General features: G+C 36.8%; 1 protein-coding gene across 1 annotated transcript in view; it reads left to right on the top strand.

Annotated features, from left to right (window-relative positions):
• LOC149263431 (uncharacterized) overlaps nt 1-19,494 on the top strand; it is a 142,880-nt gene extending 123,386 nt beyond the window's left edge. Inside the window, exon 8 of the mRNA XM_089426279.1 lies at nt 18,843-19,494. Within this exon, the coding sequence (XP_089282405.1) occupies nt 18,843-18,935 (93 nt within the window). The 3' untranslated portion in view covers nt 18,936-19,494. The remainder of the gene's footprint in view (nt 1-18,842) is intronic.
• The last annotated feature ends 4,137 nt before the right edge of the window (nt 19,495-23,631 follow it).

Raw genomic sequence — 23,631 nt, 5'->3', positions numbered from 1 at the left:
CCATGCTTTCGATCCCTTCAAAGCCTAGCATTGTTGAATGTCAAACCCTTCTTTTTAGGTCTGATGTCATCATTCATTTGTTGTTTATGCATGATTTTTGCCATAGAACCCATAAAAACCCTAAATCCTTGGTATTTATTTGAAGGTATTGCTCCTTTGTTGATTAACCATTGAAAGACCTTTTTTTTAGGCTGTTATATGACATCACATGCCTTATCATTGAAAATCTACAAAACCGTAGCTTATAACAACTCTCTAATGGGTCTAGGAATAGAGTACTTGAACTTTGGCATAGATTATTTAGGTCTTCTAGGCTTCACTGATATTATATCCCAATTAGTAGACCACATGTCACTCACCTTGAGCCATTCTTGTTGAATACCTTTAGGTGAACATTTAGGGAAGCCTTCATTGTGTTCAAATACCACTAAAGAGTAGGAGAAAATTTGCTAAGGTGATAGTGGAAATCAATCTCCCTAAGGTCCGATTTTGTCTAGTGGGGCTTTGCTCCTGGCTTGCTAGATTTTGCCACAACAGAAACCAATATTTGGTATGGGTCAAAGATGTTGCGTATAGATCTTATTTATCTATTGAAGAGTCTTGGGGTTGGGAATCATGGTAGTTCAACCATAGTCTTGCTTTTGTATAGGAGGTTAGGCGATTGGCAAATCCAATGTTTATTTAAAAAGAGGTCAAATTTTAATCCTTGAACTTTCCAATTTAAGAAGGGATTAACAACTTCCCAAACATTCCAAAATGCTTTGAGCAATAAACATTGATAAAATATTAAACAATATTGAGTTGATAATTGAGGTTTGTAATCTCCCTTACCCACGACTTCTCAACAAAAGGAGCTCTCAAATTGATACACTAATGTAAGAGAACCTACCATGCTTCAATCCCTTCAATGGAGCAATTAATCCATTGAACACACTTAGAATATGCCTAGTGTTTGAGTTTTGGAGCACGCTTTGGCCTTGGTTTTCACACTTCTTTCCAATTTCGAACTGCCACATTCCCATAGATGCTCCTATGTGCCAGAACCATGTTCTTGGGTGCTCTGATCATGCCCCTTGCGTGCTCCCTTCGCTGGCTAGATGCTTCCATTGGGACCTCATATATATATTATTTTTTATTTTTGAGTGGAGGTGGGTTCGAGGGTAGGTTTAGGGTTTAGGGGAAAGTGAGGATGAGATTAAACACCTCTTCCCTCTCTCTTTTTATCATTCTTCTTGTTTGCTTGAGCTTGGAGGAGAGAGCAAAGAAGAGAGTAGACTTTTGGGGAAAGATTTGTGAGAGCTTGGAGGAGAGAGCAAAAGAAAGCTTGGAGGAGTGAACAAAGAGGAGCTTGGAGAAGATAACAAAGGCAACCTGTTGGAAATACTGAGAGGGACAATGAATCAATATTTCTTTTACAATTGTTACTTTTATGCCACTTAAGATCACTTAAAAACAAAACACAAAATTAATAACAAATAAATAATTTTATTAATCAGAATAACGAGAACTCCAATCCTCTTCAATAAGTCAATTTCCAATTTGTACAATCACACCTATGATTCCTTCAGGGCTCCAACCATTGATGAAGACTCCATTCTTCAATTCCACTAGGCTCCAACTTGTAATTCACCAAGCACCAACTTGGTCTTCTTGAGGACTCTAATCCCATAGGGCTCCATCCTTCTCAACTTGTTCAGGCTCCAACCTAGTCTTCTTGAGGACTCCAATCTTCTAGGGCACCAACCCTATGCTTTTGTTCTTCAAAATAGGATCAATAGTTCTTCAAGGCTTCCAATGTCTTCTGCAACAAACCTTGACAATTCAAGTTTTGCCTTCAACAATGTCCTCAATTAATCTCCAAAGCACTTAGCTCATCAATGACAACTTTGACAACCACAAAAGTTGTCTCCAAGACTTTCAATGTTCCCTAAACAATTTTGTCCAAGATTACTTCATGAGAGCTTCGACAAAGCATCATGTCTCCAAGATTATCTCCAAGATCAACTTCTACTAGTCTTCAACAATTCTTCCAGATGTCTTTAATGGGCCATGCCAAGATATTCTCCAAGATGTTCAAATGCTCTTCAAATTCAGGGCCAATATTTGGTCCAAGATCATTCTTCAACCAAGCCTCAAAGTATGCTTCAGGGAGATCTTCAAGACAATGCTCCAAAGGGGTCTTCAATTGGTTTGCATACTCCTTTTACAGTGGTCTGAGCCTTCTCACATATCCACAGGTATGAAATAAAGTACACATCAGTCCAAAAAATCTCCCACAGATCCAAAGAGAACTTTTTTCCACATGGTCGAGAATCTTCACAAGTTAGGTCTTGTTGTAGGTCCACAATAGAAGTACTTCACTTCAGAAGATGCCTAGAGACCTTGTCCACTAGTTCGAGTTGCTAGAAGTTACACACAAGATAACTGCCTCTGATTCTAGATTCAATAGATCTGAGATACTTGTCTGAGGTTACATGCCATAGATCCGAATTATAGGCTCAGGTTTCTCCATAATTCAAGTTGTAGTTTTTACCACAGGTACGAGGTCCAAAGAATAAATTTTTTCCCCACAGATTGAGCTGCATTTCTAAGGAATGCCATATGTTCGAATAGCATAGGATTAAGATCTGAATAGGTCCAAAGGTCCAAGTTCATAATTTACCGCAAGTCCATATCTTTGTGATGTAAGGTGCAAGTAGTCTTGCTTAGATATTATTTTTTTTAAAAATTTTCGCTTCAGACTTCGTCCCTCTTTATATCTCCTTTGCTAGGCTCCTTTTTATTTGTGGCTATCTCAGTTGATTTGACCGAATTGAATGAACTGGAATGGGGAATTCGAGCCAAGTTTATAGTGATTTTATGGTTCTAAACAGTGACGACTTTATGGAGAGTCGACCTGTATGAGGGAGGCCAACTTGAGCTAGCTTATAGAAAGTGTATTTTTGGCTTTTACAAAATAAATTCTCCTTAATGATAAGGATTTAGAAGGTGAGAGAATACTCATTAAAAAGGTCTTGAAGTTTTCTTCAACTTGGAGAAAGAGGCATTTCAAGATATTGATATTATTGTCAAGAATAAACTCTTTTATGACAATTTTTTAGAATTAGGACAACTTCATCATATAGGATATATATAGCTAGGGTTTCATGGGCCACTTTAGGATTTGGATATAGGAATCAAGGCTAAGTTATCATCATCATGGGTCTAGATATAATGATTTAAGGTATAGGGGTATAAGGATTAATTTATTAAGGAACGAACAAGGATTAGGGTTTCAATAGGACTAGGGAGCTAGGGCTTCTCAATAAAGGGCTAGTCTTCAACAAGGCTAGATATGACATCATGGGACATGAACTAGAGTGCAAAGGCTTTTCAACAAGGCTAGATTTGAAGGGTTTCATCATCTTAATGGACCTAGGGAAGCTTTTTCATCATAGACCTAGGACTTCATTAAATGAATGAATCATGTTAGGATTTCATTGTTCTTTTATTAGAGCTTCAACAATGTTAGGGCATAGCATCTAGGGTTTTATCATGTAGCAATATCAATTTATATGTCATCATGTGTCAAGGAGGGTTTTATGGAAGGGGTTCCTTCATTTATTCATTATTAGGCCATGCTTCAACAATCTAAGGCTTGCCATCATATAGATAGGGATTTTCTTCTAGGGCATGCTTTAGTGATGCACCTAGGTTGCCATCTTATTGACATCAATGACAACTTTGTCCAACAATCTCCTCTTTTGTCATTGATGGCAATACTCTCCCTCTTTCAACATTCTCTCCCTCTTTGACATCAATGGCAACTTCTTCATATGATGCTCCCCTTGTCTTTGTGCTGCTCCTCTTGTCATCATGCTTGCTCTTTCCGTCATTAGGATGCTTCGAAACATTCAGTTTTCTACATGAATGATGGAGCATACTTTTTGTTGGTAAATGCATTGGAGTATCTCTTTGCAATCATACTTCTGAGGAACTGATGGGAGTCTTCATAGATATCTTTGTTATATGCCTTGCAATCCCTTGCCATGTGCCCAAAATTTGTACAATAGTAATGATAACCAAAGAATATAGATTGATACATGGAATTTGAAAATTGTTTTATTGCAATTCTGAAGTTATTCTTCCTTGAGATTCCTTGATGATATTTATTGCTACTTGTAGCATCAACATAACTTCTTCGAGCATAGGTTCTTCCAAAGTTATTTTGATTCCTTTCCTTGCTTCTTTTGGAGCTAGGGATGCAACTTTCAAGCTTCATATTCTTATCCTTAGATGTATTAGGGTTTGCAATGCTTTTGCTAGAAGGATCCCCTGCATATCCAAGACCAAACTTATCAAGGGGTGATCTCTAACGACTTGGGATGTCATCCATGGTTTGAGAACTCTTTAGATTCTTGTTTAGTGGATCAACTTCTTTCCTTAGAGAAACAATCTCTTCTTTCATCTTCTCACATTCTTCATCTTTCTTTGCTAGTTGGTTCTCCATTTCTTTCTTCATCCTTGTTGCTTCACATGTTTGGACCTTAAGAGAGATGACATCATATTTCAATTTGAAGATCTCTTCATCCTTTTCCTTTAGTTGGCATGACATGGTATTTATTTCCTTCTTTGATTCATCAACTTGTCCTTTGAGGAGGACCAATTGTTCCTTCAAATTCTCGTCTTCAACTTCTTGAATTTATTTCTTTGCTTCTTTTAGTTGAGCTTTTAGGGAGGAGACTTCTTTATATTGACCAATTTTTGCTTTAAATTTGCTCAAGTCCTCAGATCTTTGATCGAGATGACTTGTCAAAATGTCTTCCTTTTTCTTTGCTTCTTCTAATTGAGTTGTCATGCAGATGACTTCTTCATTATTCCTTTTCTCGATCTGATGCAATTCTTCCTTAATCTTGTTGAGTTCCTCATCTCCTTTTTGTACTTGAAGCTTGAAAATGACAACTTCCTTTTTTGTCTTGTCGAGGATATGATTAGCATTTTGTACATGCTTCCTAAGTTCCTCATTTTCATTATTCAATCGGCTAATCCTTTTTAGAACAACTAGAAGTTTTGCCTTGAGATCTTCTTTGAGGTCTTCTTCATTTTCCTCATCTTCTAGGTCTTTTTTGTTCTTTGTGTCTTTTTGTTTTAAGTTGTCCTTTCTGGTTCTAGATTATCTTTATGCTCTTGATATGAGGTTATAACCTATGTCACAAGGTTCGTCGAACTTTAACTTTGAGGTTTGAATTTTGGCGAACCTTAAATTTTTTTTGAGGTTTGGACAACCTTATCGAACCTCATAGCCATTGACCAAGTGCATAGATCAAAACTCATAACCTCATGTCACAACTTAAGCTTGTAAATTATCCTTATAGTTTCCATGTCCGTGATAACATTTTTGATGTTTAATGCTGTTGATTTCTTACTATCTTATCCTATAATTCGTTATATATATATATATATATATATATATATATATATATATATATATATATATATATCTATGTTGCCAGGAAACGTGGGTTCGGGGACGGGTACGGGGACGGGGACGGGAACGGGGACGTCATTTTTTGAAACAGGGTGCGTGGGTTCGTCGGGGGTATATTATAATTTATATATATAATATATAAATATTATATTTTATAAATTATAATATATGTGAAATTGTATATTTTTCAACTTTAAACAAGAAAACTAAAATACTTGTGATTTAAACTTTAGATATTTAAGCATGCACATCATTGAACATTCAACATTCACAATGAAATTTCAAAATTTCTAGTGTTATATCAAGTGTGAATTGGAGTTTACATATTAATAAGAATCATGATATATGTCCATTGTCATTCTACATTCAAAATTTGCCTTAAGGCATCTCCAAACAAAAACTAGGAAATTTTAAAATACTAAAATAAAAATAGCTAATAGTGAACAATGGCTTCCTCAAGCCATGTCATCAACATCACTCGGATCTTCAGTTAGCATGCTCTCCAGGTAGGAATCACTCTCATCTCGAGGCTCTTTCTCATCCATAGCAACTGGAGGTAGCTCAATAAGGCCATCTGGTTGTATCTCCTCACCCACACACATAACATCATCTGTGTATTGGTCCCATCTCTTGAAAGGACCCTCCTTGTAACGAAGATCTTTTCGAGATATGAGACAAAGTGTGCTATGAATGTACACTAAGTTCTCTGCCTTCTTTGAGCCCAACCTATTTCTCTTTACTGAATGGATAAAGACATAAGTACTCCAATTCCTCTCGAAAGATGCAGAACTAGCTACTTGGAATATTAGGGGAAGCCCATTAAATTAATTAAAAATTTAAAAATTAAAATTAAAATGAACTCCAAAGAACCCGATTTTGGGGTTCCAAGTACCCATCATCACGGTTCTTCGTACCTGTCAAGACAAAAGAACCCAATTTTTTTTAATGGAGAACCCGGTTCTTTATAGAAGAACCCGGTTCTTATGGGTTCTTCTCAGAAGCACCCATCCAAGAATCCGGTACTTGGGTTCGAGAACCCGGGACGGGTTCGAGAACCCCACCCCCGGGTTCGGGAACCCGTGCAACATAGATATATATATATATATATATACGAACCTAATGGCGAACCTCATCATAAAATTCGAACACAAACCGAAAATATTGTCCTTCGCTGATGAACATTTCTCCAGTTTGGCCTTTATAGGATTTGGTAGGCCATTCAAGATTGCCTTTATTGCTATTGCACTTTGTTTCTTGGACTCTTCTTCTTCCATTGTGCTTCCGGTGACCATTGATTCCCAGACTTCAAAACCTCGAGCCATTAAAAAATTCTTCATTGTTACCTTCCATATTTCAAAGTTTGTTCCATTGAATATGGAGGGCTTTGCACATTTGATTGTCTTCTAATTTCTTTACTGAGGATGAGACATCTTTAGAGGGCTTGGAGGCTTTCTTCCTTGGCTTTGCTATTTGTGTTCTAAGGATCTACCTTCTAGCTGCTAGGACAAGATTGAAGGTACTGTGTTAATTTTAGGTATGTTCTATGCTAGAGAAATTTATTTCAATTTTCACAGTTAGCTAAATATCTTTTCCAGATTAGCAATCACATTAGCATTAAAGTAAATTGCAGATAGAACATAAATATAAATCGCAAAAGACAAGCCAAGACAAGAGGACACAAGATGTGGCGCTAGCCAAGGACAAACCCCAATGTGGGGAAACCCTTGATCAATTCTTCTTATATGTTCTTCAATAGTTCAGCAGTGAGAGAGAGATATATAATACATTTACAACAGAAGTCAACACTTTGACTTTCAAGATAAGAGAATAGATCATCTCTACATGAGATCAGTTGAAGACATGCTGCTTCAACTGATTCTCCAAGGTGACTCCTTCACCTATCATTGCACTGCATCTCGTCCATATGCTGCACCTCACTGTGTAGCACCATGCTGCACTCATCATCACAGTGTTGGACCTAATGACCATGCTAGGCACTTCATGCTGTTGCTCCTGTCATTGTGCTGCTCCAATCACTGAGCTGCTCTCATCACGGATCTGCACTCAATGCTGCACTCATCACTGATTTGCACTCAATGACTACTATGCTGCACTTCACTGCTGTCTCTAATACCATGCTGCATTCAATTGCTGCATCTAGCCAAGCTGTCTAACACGTTGACCACACAAGCAATCACATCAACCTTCAGTCCTTATCCTTGTGCAACCCTTAACACAATATGCTACTGGCTATGGCCTGCGGCCTAGCCCAACAACAAGCAAGGTTATCATACAGTACCCAGCTATTACCCTTGAAGAACAATGTCTACCAGTCAACCTTATTGTTGCACAATATGCCCAGAACAGATCTCAAATGTGTCACGCTATCGCCTACAACGATATGACTTTAACGTTGATGAAATACTTCCTTTAGCTGCGGCATAAGACCACTTCTTGCTGTGTCGTAGGTTTTTGTATGCCGCTGATTAGGGCATATTCTATTGCGGCTAATAACGCTGCGTATAAGACCTTTTTCATGATGGCAAATAGGAGCTAGATGAGGGCTGCCAATTAGGTCTCTAGATTGATAGTGTAATACATCTTCCTTTCAGATCTCCTCACTGCTGCTAGGGCTTCATGACCTTCCACTAGACAACATATAGAACTCTTCTCAATACAGTGGCTGGAGTCTCCATTATGACAGTGAATTAGGATCTTTATGGATAGCGTTTAGGAGCTACTCAAACATCAGATGAAGGTTATTTTTTGCTGCGTTTTGAGGGTTACTTGTGACAACAAATCATGACCTGCGGCTAGGGTATTTAGGACAGCGTATGAGGGCTTATCCTTCAGCTGTGTGTAGGCTTCTTTTCACTGCGGCTAGGGCTCCCTCTAGTACTCCTTAGATTTGCGTTGAAGCTCCTTAGACTAGAGAGCCTTTTCTTGACAGCGTTGAGGGCTTATACTTTACTTCCTTCCTTGACTGCGGCTAGGGCATGTATACCTGTGGCTAGGGCTCCTCCAAGATTCCTCCTTTAGGGCTGCGTAGAAGGCATCTTGACTAGTTGCGTAGAACCCTTTCTTCACTGTGTTAAAATCTCCTCCATGATAGCGTTAGGATCTAGGGCATCCTCTAGGGCAGCGTATCCTCTTTAGATTTCTCCTCCCACCAAAACCCAAAGACAAGTGGAGAGGAAGAGATCACCAAGAGGATGTGTGTCCAAATGACTTTCAAGGCACCTCTATTTATACTAAAATGTTGAGCACAAGAGGGGTTTATTTGGTCGCTGGCCGACCTTGACAAATTGTCCCATAACACAAATAAATTCATATCTCCATGAATACTTATCAGAATCGGATGATCTTTAGATCAATCCTACACCTCTCGATGAGAGGTATCCAAGAAAAATATCAGCTGCCATTAATAAGATGACCCACATGGAGTTTGGCCCTAGTTGCCAATCTTAACAAACTGGCTCTGATACCAATTGTTGGAAATATTGAGAGGGAGGGTGAATCAATATTTCTTTTACAATTGTTACTTTTATGCCAATTAAGATCACTTAAAAACTTAACACAAAATGAATAACAAATAAATAATTTTACTAATTAGAATAACGAGGACCCCAATCCTCTTCAATAATTCAATTTCCAATTTGTACAATCACATCTATGATTCCTTTAGGGCTCCAACCCTAGATGAAGACTCCAATCTTCAATTCCACTAGGCTCCAACCTGGACCTCACCAAGCACCAACTTGGTCTTCTTGAGGACTCCAATCCTCTAGGGCTCCAACCTTCTCAATTGGTTTACGCCGGAACCTGGTCTTCTTGAGGACTCCAATCCTCTAGGGCACCAATCCTATGCTTATGTTCTTCAAAATAAGATCAATAGTTCTTCAAGGCTTCCAATGTCTTTTGCAACAAACTCTGACAATATCTTCAAGTTTTCCTTCAACAACGCGCTCAATTAATCTCCAAAGCACGTAGCTAATCAATGACGACTTTGACAACCACAAAAAGTGTCTCCAAGACTTTTCATGTTCCCAAAACAATTTTCTCCAAGATTACTTCATGAGAGCTTCAACGAAGCATCATGCTTCCAAGATCAACTTCTACTAGTCTTCAACAATTCTTCCAGATGCCTTCAATGAGTTAAATGCTCTTCAAATGCTGGTCCAATATTTGGTCCAAGATCAGTCTTCAACCAAGCCTCAAATTATGCTTCAGGGATATCTTCAAGACAATGTTCCAAAGGGTCTTCAATAGGTTTGCACACTCCTTTTACAGTGGTCCTTCAACAAGATATGCTAAGTTCCAACAACTTCTTTCACTGATGTCTTCAGAACAAGAAACAAATTCATACACAGGACTACTCCACAGGTCTGAGCCTTCTCACATATCCACAGGTTCAAAATAAAGTATAGAATCTAGATCAATCCAAAAACTCTCCCACAGATCCAAAGAGAACTTTTTTCAGGGCCAAGAACCTTCACAAGTTAGGTCTTGTTATAGGTCCACAATAGAAGTACTTCACTTCAGAAGATGTTGAGAGACCTTGTCCACTGGTCTGAGCTGCTAGAAGTTACACACAAGATAACTGCTTCAGATTCTAGCTTGAACAGACCTGAGATACTTATGATACTTATCTGAGGTTACATGCCATAGATCTGAATTACAGGCTTATGTTTCTCCATAAGTCAAGCTGTAGTTTTTACCACAGGTCCGAGGTCCAAAGAATAAAATTTTTTCCCACAGATCGAGATGCCTTTCTAAAGAATGGCACAGGTCCGAATAGCATAGGCTTCAGATCCAAACTGTGTGAAAATATTTGCAAAGGTCTGAGTTCAGAATTTTCTACAAGTCCACAGTATCTTTCTAATGCCAGGTGCGAGTAGTCTTGCTTATATATATATATATATATATATATTTTTTTTTTTTTTTTAAATTTTGCTTCAGACTTTGTCCCTTTTTATATCTCCTTTGATGGGCTCCTTTTTTTATGGGGCTATCTCAGTTGATTTGACTGAATTGAATGAACTGGAATGAGAGAATTCAAGCCAAATTTATAGTGATTTTATGGTTCTGAACAATCACGACTGGAGAGCCGACGTGTATGAGAGAGGCTGACTTGAGTCAGTGTGTACAAAGTGTATTTTCGGCTTTAAAAAAAATTCTCCTTAATGATAAGGGTTTAGAAGGTGAGAGAATACTCATTAGAAAGGTCTTGAAGTTTTCTTCAACCCAGAGAAAGAGGCATTTCAAGATATTGACACTATTGTCAAGAATAAACTCTTTTATGACAACTTTTTAGAATTAGGACAACTTCATCATATAGGATATATATAGCTATGGTTTGATGGGCCATTTTAGGATTTGGATAGGAATCAAGGCCAAGTTATCATCATCATGGGTCTAGATATAATGATTTAGGGTTTCATGGGCCACTTTAGGATTTGGATATAGGAATCAAAGCTAAGCTATCATAATCATCTGTCTAGATATAATGATATAGGGTGTAAGGGTATAGGGATTAATTTATTAAGCAAGGAGCAAGGACTAGGGACAAGATTAGGGTTTCAATAGGACTAGGAAGCTAGGGCTTCTCAATAAAGGGCTAGTCTTCAACAGGGCTAGAGATGACATCATGGGACATGAAATAGAGTGATAAGGCTTTTCAACAAGGCTAGCTTTGAAGGGTTTCATCATCTTAATGGACATAGGACAACCTTTTCATCATAGACCTAAGACTTTATTGAATTAATGAATCTTTTAAGGATTTCATTGTTCTTTAATTAGAGCTTCAACAATGTTAGGGCATAGTGTCTAGGGTTTTATCATGTAGCAATATCACTTCATATGTCATCATGTGTCAAGGATGGCTTCATGGAAGGGGTTCCTTCATTTATTCATTATTAGGCCATGCTTCAACAATGTAAGGCTTGCCATGATAAATATAGGGATTTTCTTCTAGCGCATGCTTCAATAATGCACCTAGGTTGCCATCTTATTAACACCAACGACAACTTTATCCAACACAACCAATGCTTCAATAATGCACGTAGGTTGCCATCTTATTGACATCAATGACAACTTTATCCAACACAACCATCTATCTCAACTTCTCAAGAGCTAAAGAGCGAAGCGCAAGCCCCAACTCCCCCCTTTCCTTGTATTATTTGTTTGTGCTTTTTTCTTCTCCTAATCTTTCCTTTTCTTTCTTTTCCCTCATTTATTTCATGTTATTCATCTAATATTTGAGAAAATGGTGTTTTTGTGATTTAGCATTTCATTTTAGGTTCTCATGGTGTTGGTAGGTAAAAGGCATCAAAGGGAAGAAATGGAAGAAGAGGATAGTGGGCACACTCATACTGATCTAATATATGACGATGGGGAAGGTTTTGAAAGGGAAGGGGATGAAGAGGGAATGAAGGTGGAAAAAGTTCATTGACACCCTTGTGGAGATATGTGACCAAACATGAGGGGGGAGCGGTGGTGGAACCACCAAATTTCTATTCCCTCATGATTGTTGTCAAGGAAAACCTTATACTAGTTCATATATTAGTGTGATTAGGCATCTTTGTTGGGTAATGGATAGTGATGACAATAAGGTTTCCATTGGGATTTCAATTTTCCCTAAGATGTCAAAGGAAGAAATGAAAAATTACATCAAAATAGGGGAGGTTGTAGAAAAAACATGGTAAAAAAATGCTTCAATTCAATGCAACATCCGGATTTGGTGGCCACACATCTCCATCGCCTGATGGAAGCTCTGAATCTAGAAGAGAAATAGTAGATTTCCTTAATATTGGTGGGAGAAATGAGGTGGGTGCAAATGTGGTGTGATTTCTTTGTGGTTGCGGTATACCATCCAATGTGCTTTGCTCCCCTTATAGGAATGATGTGGTTAATGCCATCAACAAAGCCCCTATGGGATACAAGAGCCCTAGCTATGAGAAAGCTAAAACTTTGTTAGATAGAGAGGAAACAAAAATTCAAAGATCTTTGGCATGATTTATAGATGAATGGGGGGACTTCAATGTATCCATTGTATCAGATGGTTAGACAAATGCTAGAAACCAACATTTGAGAAATGTTCTTGATGTTTTTGCTAGTGGTACACTGTTTCTTATAGCACATGACTTCCTTTCAATCGGTGCATCTTCTCAAAACATTGCAAATCTCCTATTGATAAGTTAATGATTTTGGTGTTGCTAATGTGGTTCAAGTAATTATTTATAATGCTAGAATTGTAAGGGAACAAGAAAAATAATTGAGCGTGTTTATTCACATATCTTTTGGTCCAGGTGTTTGGTGCATACACTAAACCTTTTGATGCATGATATTGTCAAGCATAAAAAATTTGGATGGATTAATGAACCGCACAAGAGATACTTTAATGGGACTTGCTGTTGAAAATAGTAGCGAAGAAGGGTTCCTTGATTTGTGTCTTAATCAAAGGGACCACAACGAGTTTCTCCTTAGCATGCTCGAGTTCCCTATAAGTTAGGACAAATTCCTATGATTTAGGATGAGTCCTTACAAATTAGGATGAGTGATGAAGCAGTTAACTAATGCGTAGAAGTGGAAGTTCAAGTTTATTGTCTTCTAGTGCAAGTTAATTTGGGAAAAGGACAAGTGACTGAGTCTCAAGTTCTAGAATTGAGATGAGACAAGTTGCATGAGTTAGTTCAACTCAGTTAACTCATCAATCACAAAATCAATTTCCTAAAATATAATTTGCTAGATTTAGCCATTTGAATTGCTTAAAAGGAGGAACAAAGGCACAATTGTATTCATTATTGTATGCACAGTTTGTGTGTGAGCTTGTGAAGAGAAAGAATGTGCAAGAGAGGCTTGTGCGAGATTTGAAGAAGGAAGAATTCCTTGGGAAGTGATCATAGAAATAGGAGGAAATTCCCATTCAATAGGAGCTCCTAGTGCACACATATTTAGGAGGCAGGATCAGGGATCAAGTAAGAGTGTTTCAACTTAGTACAAGCAGAGAGAACAAGGTCATTCTCTAGGGAAACTATATGTATTGTAAGAGATCTATTGCTCATTCTTCTTCAATATTATGTGATTGTGTATTTATATCTTTTCCTATTCCACTACAAAATAAATAGAGAAATTTTGTGCCTACATGAAAAGAAATTAGCTTCAGATTGTTCATATTAGCAATTGTAGAATTTTGTTGATTTTCTACACTTGCTCTAGGTTGCAACTTCTTAATATTGCAAAAAATAGATTTACTAGCTATTACCTCATCTTTAGGCACCTATTGAAGGTGAGACAAGCTTTGGGTGCTATGGTGATGAATGGTGCATGGGATGAAATGAGTGTTGATGTTAGTAGCTCAGGAAGGTACTTTTGCACAAGCCTAAGTGTCTAGGTGCATGGAAGTCACGTAATTGACCCTTAACCTTAGCAATTACTTTAATTATTAAAGTAATTGACTTTTATAAGATATAGCGAGTTAATCTAATGGAATGCAAAAGTTATTTGCATTAGTGAATTAGATGAATCTCAATTGTTAATCTCAAGCGATGTTGAGATCTAATCTCAACCGTTAATCACTTTGGACATTAGTGTTGTGGATTTGGCCAATTACTCAAACTTATAAAAAGAAGGCTAGGCCAAGGGAGAAGGCACATCTTGAGGACAAGACACAATGAGTGAGATTATAGTGATTGTGTGGAGAAGAACTTCCATTCATATGTGCAGGGTTTGAGGACGAGTGCAAGGGGCAACAAGGGAAGGTTCTAGGTTAGCCAACAGATCGAAGGATAGACCAAGGGCTTGGTTAGCAGGATCTCATTCTAGGTTTATTGTTGTATTTATTTTTCCTCAGTGGTCTATAATCCCAGGAAGGGAGCATTTGTAAGTGTTAATGTTATTTCAATGAATAATTGATTTGAAGGGCAAAAAATATTTGTGTGCATGTGTGAGATTAGTGTATTTAATTTGCTTCCACTATTTATTTTATTTACGTGATAAAATCCAAGTCGTGATTTTATCAGTGTTCCATGGGGATGCATCCCTCAGGGTGGGGTGTACACACCTCACACTTCCCACACACTCGGGACATGGGGATGCTTGGGGAAATGCTTCCCCACATCCCCTTTTGTGGGGGATGCGAGGAGACGTAGGGGAAAATGTTTCCCTAGTGTGGTGTATGCATTTCCCCAAAAGAGGTGCTTTTGGGCATCCCCCTTCAAAAGGGGGACGTGGCCCCCCTCAAAAGGGGTGCTTTTGGGTGTTCCTCTGTTGAGGGGGGACACGTCCCCTTCAATTTTGTCTAATAACCCTTAAAATTTAAAAAGATTATAAAAAACAAAAAAATTAAAAAATAAATAAAAACTAAAAGGAAAAATACATAAAAAATATCAAAATGTAAACTAATTTTCAATCCCTAACTCACTCATTCGACTTACCAAGCTGACCTCTAAACAACTTCCTCGCGGGGCTATCTGACTTACCAGTTAATTGTTGCCTCTCCTCCCCTGTAATGCTACTTTAGTGCTCATTGTCCATTTTTAATTTTCAGTTTTAACTTTTGAGTCTTGACTCTAGATATTGATGACCTCAGATTGATTCTTTGACTCATCACCCTCTACTATTTTTAATTTTGAGTTATATCAATTTACTGTTCCAGTCTTCAAACTCCAATGTCTACTATAATCTATTTTGCTTTGTACTAATTAGATTCTAGAATGATGAATGATAAATTTAAATTTTAAATCAATTTAGACTCTAGAATGATGAATGATGAATTTAATTTTTAAATCATTGCAGATTTTAGAATGATAAATATGGATCATTGTATTTCGTTATTGAATCTCGTAATGTATGGATGAATGATGAGCATGAATGATGTATGTATCAATATGAATGATGAGTATGGAACGGTGTATTTGTTGAAAATTTGGCAGCTCAGGGATGAATGTCTACAAATAGAAATTCTAAAAATAGAATTTCTAGAAATAGATGGTCTAAAGTCAGAAAATCTCAAGATAGTAAGTTACCTTGCATCAATTGGTAATCAAGTATTGTTGATGAAAAATCACTTATCATTAATCAGTCATAATAGTTCAGTTTCGACTTAATATTTTATCATCAATATTATAATTTATTATTACCCTCTTTATGATATTATTATTAGTATGAAAAGGAATTTCAAGATACTCAATCATGGCTCTCAATAATGTTCTCCTACACCCAAATTATTGGCATGGCATATTCCTCTTACACTCTCATTGATGCTCTTACACTCTCTTACACTCATTAAAGCACGTCATGAAAGATTCTCTTACACTCTCTTACACTCAATAAAAGCTTGTCATAAAAGATTCCTCCTACGCACTCTTTAATGCATATGTTACACTCTCTCTTAAAAGCATAAGTTAGAAAGGCATGCATACCTTCTTAATGGCATGAGTTACATTTCCTAAATTGGCATGAGTTACACTCCTCTCAGAATGCGAGTTACTCCTTTATGGCATGCATTTGTTGCTCCACTTGTATATATGTGCCTCATTCTTTCTCCCCTCACTACTTGTGCATTATGAAAGAAGAATTCGAACTTGAGAGAGTTGAAGAAGATTGAGAGAGAGAGACTTGGAGAGTAAGAGGAGAACTTGGTTAGCCAAGGTTGATTTAGTGCTTCAGTGTTTCATTGTTGATTCAGTTGAAGGGAAGGTTGATTCAGTGTGTGCATTTGCTGCTGCTACCAGTGATCTTCATGCCACAACTTGTTCATATTTGGGTGAACTTACTCATTCTCATTGGCGCGGTCTTCCTTTCAGCCCATGACTACTTAGATTGTTACAAGAATGGTACTAATATTGTAAAACCCTTAATTAAAACCATTCAAGAGATTGGGTTGTACAATGTCATTTAAGTCATAAATGATGATGCTACTGATTGTAAAGCAACAATAGCAATCATTGAGGATATGTACCTTAACATATTTTGGTTAGGGTGTTTGGTTCACACATTGAACCTCTTGATACATGATATTATTAAGATGGAGGACTATGATTATAATTGGATTGGTGCATTGTACAAGAGAGGGATGCCTCTACATTGTTATTTCAAGTCAGATATGTTTTATCATTCTTTGCCACCTCAAAATAATGGGACAACAATCCTTTTGGCATGAATATGATTGATAAACCATATGTTTCAACTTTCTACTACTGTTTCATGAAAGCACTCTCATTGCCAATAGCAGTGTTAAAAACTCTTCTGTAAAGCTCTGCTCTCAAAAGATTTTTGAAAATTGTGCTTCTCACTTCCACTCCTGCTCCCGCTTCCTGCTCATTATTCCCATCACCCTTGATCTATCTTTCTATCTATTTATGTAAGAAACCAGGAGACACAAATTTTCAGAATACCATCCATAAATTCCAAATTTGGAAATAAAGACAAAAAAGAGTTATTATTAAGAGAGGCCCAAGCTCTCTATTTATAACTCGATTTATAATAAATTAGCTTGAGCATTCTTAATGAAATAATTTTATTTTGTTTTGTTCTGTTTTAGTAACCCAGAAGCTGGCTAAAACACTGCTGAAACATTTCAGCAGTGTTTTGGAGGAGTTTCATATGAGAAACATTTTCGAAATGAGTTTCTGGCACTTCAGGTTGGAGTTTCCAGTTGTAGAGCTGGGTGGTCATGTTATTTGCAGAGGAAAAAGGTTTGCAAGGCATTAATGAAAAGAGGGACTGGCCAAGGAGTCACACCCCAGGCAGATGACAAAAAAGTCAAAATCATTTGCAGATTACAAGATAAATTCTTCAAGGATGTATCATTTGTATTCAAGATGAATTTCACTTCTATAGTCTATATTAGCAGAAAGGTTTTGCCTTTCTGCAATGTGAGATTGGTCCCTCCTAGTAATGTTGGCTATGCATGTTGTCCTGCCATTGTTGTTGATTTCCTGATACTAGGGATGGCTACTACTGGTTGGTGTGTCATAGTACAGCAACCAGAAATGATTCATCTCAGGCATGTGCATATCCTCATTCAAAGACCAGATATTCTAGATGTATTCCTTCACATAAAAATCTCCGTCTCCCTCAAAACAAATTGAGGCATGCTCCAGTAGATCCATAATAGTCTATTAAAATACACGAGTATATAGTTCAAGGAGATTTTGGCATGAAGCTTGATTATCAGTTTGAGTTTTTTGAAGACAGGCTCTTAGAGTCTACAATCTTCCTATTTGACAACCATGAGGTTCAGTTGACATCTGAAAGAAGAAAAATTGTGGAAGACTAGAAACACTGATACTGAAAAATGGAAGAAAATAATAAACAGTGGACCAAAATGAGTCAGTATATGTGTTGTGAATGAGTACTGAATCTTTTCATGCCAAAGCAAACCTTTTTTTCCATGTACAAGGGAATATCTGTATGACAAATTGAAGGGACTACCCTTACATGTGGGTCTTAAATACATTTTCAGTGTTGCAAATCATCTCTTATAGCTCAACATTTCTATCCTAGCTTCTTAACTGAATAGTGATATGATCATGTAGGGTCCACTTATTTACTCTGGTTACTTTCTAATTCAGCCACAAGGCTGAGAGAACATCATTAAATTTCTCGTCTCTATTTGGGAAGAGCATATCTCACATCTGAAACAAGTACTGGACAGACTGAAGAGACATGTGATTGGTGGAGGAGAATTGAAGATATAATTAAAGTATAGTTCTTAAATATGACAATATCAAATCTACTAGTCTTTAGTTGAATGCAAGGTTATTAAAATGAAGTGCATCCTAGTTTAATTTTAGCCATTTCTCAATCAAATCAAGAACAAAAGTATCTTCATGATTTGCAGGTGCTTGTCCTTGGGAAAAATGTGTCCTTTGGCTTTGATATGAAATAATGATTTATTAGTGTCTTTTCTTGTGTGTATGTTCTATTTGGGAGATTTACTAATTTATTGGGCTAATCATCTTCCAAATTCTGTTTAAAGTTCCTTATGGTTTAAAACTTAGATTCAGTGGGTGCAATTATCTGATAAGTAACAATTGTGTAGGTAGAGATATTTTGGTAATACATCATCGTTTCTGTTCTGAATATCTATTTGGCATCTTCCAATTGATTCTCGTGGGAAACTTGTAAAATGACCATTTCTGTATCAGACTTCTATTGGTCTCTTCAGAGTGGGCTTGTCATAAGCATGTTATTATGAAATCTAAGTGGGAGAATTCCCTGTGTGAAATGTAATTGTTCCTGAAACTTTTACCATCGACGAAATGGGTTGTGATGTTGCCTAGGATATTTTTGTTTCATGCCATTTGGGAACATGTTATGGAAGAGCATTAATTGTTAGTTCTGAGTAAAATTTTCACACCTATTGCTGCAGGGCCTTGTTCTTCTGATAATTCTGCTCTCAGGCCTTTGCTGTATGATGGGAATTCAAACACCAACAAGGTTTGAGGCACCACATGAGTCTTAAACTTGCTTGATTTCCCTTGGAGCACATTTACAAATTCAGAAATGACCTGGAGTTACTGCATTATATGCTGTCACTGTATCCTTTCAGCTTCACAGTAGGCCAAAGAGCAAATGGTTCCCAATGTGAATGTTGAATATGATTTCCCTACTGTTGCAACTTTAATTGTTTCTGATTCCATGAAAGTTGCCATTTGTATTTAGTTTTGGTCGCTGTTTTTCACTTTGACAGAAGATGTAAGTTCCTCCAAGTTTTGGAGTTGATTAACTGGTGGCTTGGTATGGATGTACTTAAGGAATGAAAGCAAAATCTTTGAAGAATTTGATGATCACTGATGCATCTATTGCATTATTCTTCATTATTTTTTCTAATATTGGATTTGCATATAAACATTACCCATAATGTTTTAGACCTGGCAGATGTGATCTCCTGTAATTTTCTGATATCATAGTTCGATAATACTTCACAAATATATTGTGAAAATCAGACGAACTGTTAAGAAAAAAGATTCTGTCCTTATGTTTCAAATGGAATACATTTTAGTCTTGGCTTTGTGTAACTATTTTCAATAGCCATCAGTTTGCAAGCATTAAGGCAAGAACAAAGCTTTACTTTAGATATATCTGCTTGCTCTTTCAAAATTCTATCCATTTTTGGCAACTATTTTATATAGTTTGTGGAAATTTATATGTTTTCTAAGATATATGCCTTTTAAAGTTCCTGGAAGTGTGATGGTAGATAGGCACATTCATGTTATTCATCCATGGCTTGCAGAGCTTTGATTTATTTGTTGCAGTAAAATTGTCATGGAACTTTCCTAATAAATGTGATCATGATGGCTTTTGTTTGGAAGAGGTTGACCTCAGTTTCTCAACAATTTAAGATTCATATTCATGAAAGATAAGACATTTTATTGAAATGGTGGGACGAAGAGGAAATTAATGGTGGAAGGAATCTCCAGAGATGGAAAGTTTACCATTTAGATGCTATGATCAGATATGGGATGTTCTGTATGTTGTGGACTGTTTGTGGTCACGAGGTTCATTGTGCATTCGGGTGCTTGGTATAATTTTGCTTTTAATGTAGCATGTTTTCATGACTTTGTGGTTGATATTTGTTTTATGCTGTTTATATTTATGTTAGTAATAAATGAAGACTCTGTAACCATTCTATCCTGGGTAGTGCTGTGCTGTTTTCTTCAAACTTTGTTATCATTATTACAATACCTTGGTCTCTGTCTTTGTGGTCATTCTATGTTGTATGCTGTTTATAGTTGAAGTTGGTAAATAAATACATTGCTCTATCCTGTGTATTGGTGTGCTGTTTCTTTCAAACTTTGTTATCGTTGTTGCAATACCTTGGTCTATGCTTTGTTAGGGCCAATTTTTGTGTTTGATGTTCCATGTGTATGCATGCTGACTAGCATGAATCCGTGCCAAAATAATTGACATGATTTCTGTCTGCTGTTATCCTTTTTTGTAAGATGGTGACTGGACCAAATATAGCCAGGTACAAGATGAGTTTTGGAGGCATGACATTGTGTATATATGTATTGTAATTGCCATACGGTGTTTTGTGCTGGTGTAATGATGTCTAAACTCGACCTAATACCCTCATTCATGTCATTTATGTAAAGTATTAATGGTCTGCTATTATTGTGGTGGGTAGAAGGTGGCCTAGTGGTCTGTACTTAAACCTAAAGGTAATCACTACATAGAGGAGTTTTCTACTCCATTATAAATTTATAACCCACCATGGAGGCATGTAATGAAAACGATTGTCCAGAGTGGATATTTTCTGTGAGGATTTCTTCCATCCATTATACATTCGGTTTAGTATCATAGATGTGTATGATGTGCTTATTGTGATTGGGTCTTTCTTTGTCCCATGTTTTTCAACCTGGTATCAGAGCAGGCAATGTGCTTTCTGTTTACGATGATGCTTTCTTGTGAGGATACTTGGAAGCTTTTGTTTGGAACTAATGGTGATTGCTGTTACTGTGCTTGACATCCTGTTAAATCAAGAAACATTTTAGATATTTCTCTTGGGAGAATATTTACTTTACGCACATACATCATGGCCTAGATCTCTCTTTTTGTAATGTTACAGCCACAGTCAATAAAGATTTGGTTTGGAGCATGGTTGACCTATCAGTGAAAATTGAGTTGCAGTCTGTTTGAAATTTGCATCAGCATAATTGTCCCTCCAGTGTGTGGGCTTTATTTATCGCCAGATTTTGAATCAGAAGTTTTCCAATATTATGTACCCTCTCCTAATGTGCATATATTGTTTCTATGTGGATTTGAGGATGTTTTTGGATGGACTTTAGGTTGTACTATTACAAATGCATCTATCCTCCCAAAGGTGTGACCCCAATAGCACACCTGTCATATGCATATTTCATAATAAAAATTGATGCCTGAATTAAATTTCATATAATAAAATCAAATCCACCTTTGGGGTTTGATCATCATGTTACTTTTATTTTTGGAAACATGATAAAAAAGGTCGTTATTTTTTTCTAAATTAATCCACGAGGTTGTTGAATTTCTTTGAAGTGAGGAAAGAAATGTTCTTTTGGACTGAGAAGGGGGCCCAACTGTTGGAAGGAGGAACATTTTCTTGCTTTTCTCCTTTCGAGGGGAAAATATTACATTTTTGCAAGTTTCATTTTCTGAAGGAAGAGCAAGTATATTTTTTCGTTTTTTCTAGGAGCTCTCACATTTTGTGTGTGGTGCTTATACGTTCTACATCTTTTTTCTACCATATTAACTATGACAAGAGTACTATATTTTTTTCTGCGATGGATGATCTCGATGAAGAATTGTTCATTCATTCAAAAACATTGCCAGGAAGACAGATTGCTTAATAAATGTCCCAAGGTCATTTTCTTGTTGGCCACTAATGATAAATTGTAGGAAATTATAATGTTGAGGTTGCTTATCTTTAGGACACCATTGACAAACTTAATGAACAGGATTCTCTGTTGCAGGATTCTAATGCTGAGTGTTGTGATGAAATTGTTTCTTTGCAAGCTATTAAGCCTGTCAGTAACACTCTATTGCTCAACTTCATGCTCAGTTGGAAGAGGGGCAAAGCCATCTAGAATTTGGATGACCTCAATGTGAATATTGTCAAAAGTAATGAAGCAAGTCAATTAAGAGGCACTGAATATTAGTTAATGGATGATGTTTGAAACATGTCTCTATTTTAATAGAGATTCTACTCTTGTTGCTGGTCTTTCTAAGATGTACCATGAACGATTTGATAATTGGGCTTTTCCTGATTTTACAATATAAAAGAAAACATGAATTTTGTCTATGAAAAGTTTATGAATAAATTAGGAGAGAACGAACAGACACTTGACACGTTGCAAAAGGATATTCAATGTTCTTTTGATGCATTCTTATGCACTATGGCTACCCATGGTCATTTTTCCCATGATTTTGAGCATCATATTAGAGCATTGGCTCTAAATCACATCATATTTGAACACTGGGTCTAAATCACTTCATCAAATGAGAGAAACAAGAGGTGAACTTTGTAAACACAAACATGGTATTGTTACTACTATTAAACTTGAGATGACACCGACAAAAACAGATATCTTGAGACTATATGTCTAGATGTGAGTGAGCTTGATCCATGTGTAGTGATTGTTTTGTAGGAACTAAACCCTGCATCTTTTGCTCCTTCAACTAATGTTTTCAGCGACTAAAATTTGTGTTCTCCACCGATTCATCTAGTAATGATATGTTTGAGCATCAATATGCTATTTTAGAGAATTCTAATTCTTCTGCTACAAAATCACATGAACCACGTCTTGCATCTTTTGTTCAACTTGCATTTGATGAAAAATCTTAGATTGATATCACCTAGTCGGGTTTATGATTGTTGAATTGATAATGGGTCACGGTACAACTTGTGAACGTGCTGGAGGACCTATCAACTTGTGTTGAATGTACAAGACAATCTTTTTATGTATTTATTTATGGATTAGTCCTCATGCAATCCTTTATCTTAACAATTTTTAATGCTATTGTTTATGTGATGTTTCACTTTGGCATGTGTGCCTTAAATGATGGGAAGACCATTTTATTGCATTTGGTGTTTGGAACACTTGTTGAATGTGTTGACCTTCATGACATGGGTTTCTTTGCCATTTACTATGCCGTTTTGAATCTTGCTGCTTGATGATATTAGGGGATTTGATTGCTTTGGCCATTCATGCATATGCTTCTTTAACCTATGTTTGAATTTTCAAAGAAGATTGCATGGAGGTGTTTAGGAGGTTATAGTTCTATAGGTTGTCTCTCCTTTGAGAATTTGTTTGCACCTCACCGTGGTTAGAGGGTTGTTGCCATTGGTTATTCTTGTATTCCCCACCCGTTTAAATATTAGTTGGAGATTTTTGTAACATAGATATGGTCAAATTCTTTTGCACCATATCTTTTCCCAGTGCATACTAAAGGGAGATTTTGGGGTAGCGGTGTTTAAGGTTGACTTAGTTGCCCCTTTAGTGGCCATTAATGTAAGGTCCTAATGGTCTTTAATTAATGTAGTGGTTAGAGGGCAACCTTAATGGTCTTGTATTAATATAGTGGTTAGAAGGTGGCCTAGTCTCTGTGATTAATTAGCCTAAAACTAATTGCTATATAAAGGGATTTTATACCTTATTGTAATACTTTGTGGAACTAGA

This window comes from Pinus tabuliformis, chromosome 6, assembly GCF_031772625.1.
Source record: "Pinus tabuliformis cultivar Carrire ecotype Pingquan chromosome 6, CPIR1, whole genome shotgun sequence".
Lineage (NCBI taxonomy): Eukaryota > Viridiplantae > Streptophyta > Pinopsida > Pinales > Pinaceae > Pinus > Pinus tabuliformis.
This window is presented reverse-complemented; position numbering and strand designations above follow the sequence as displayed.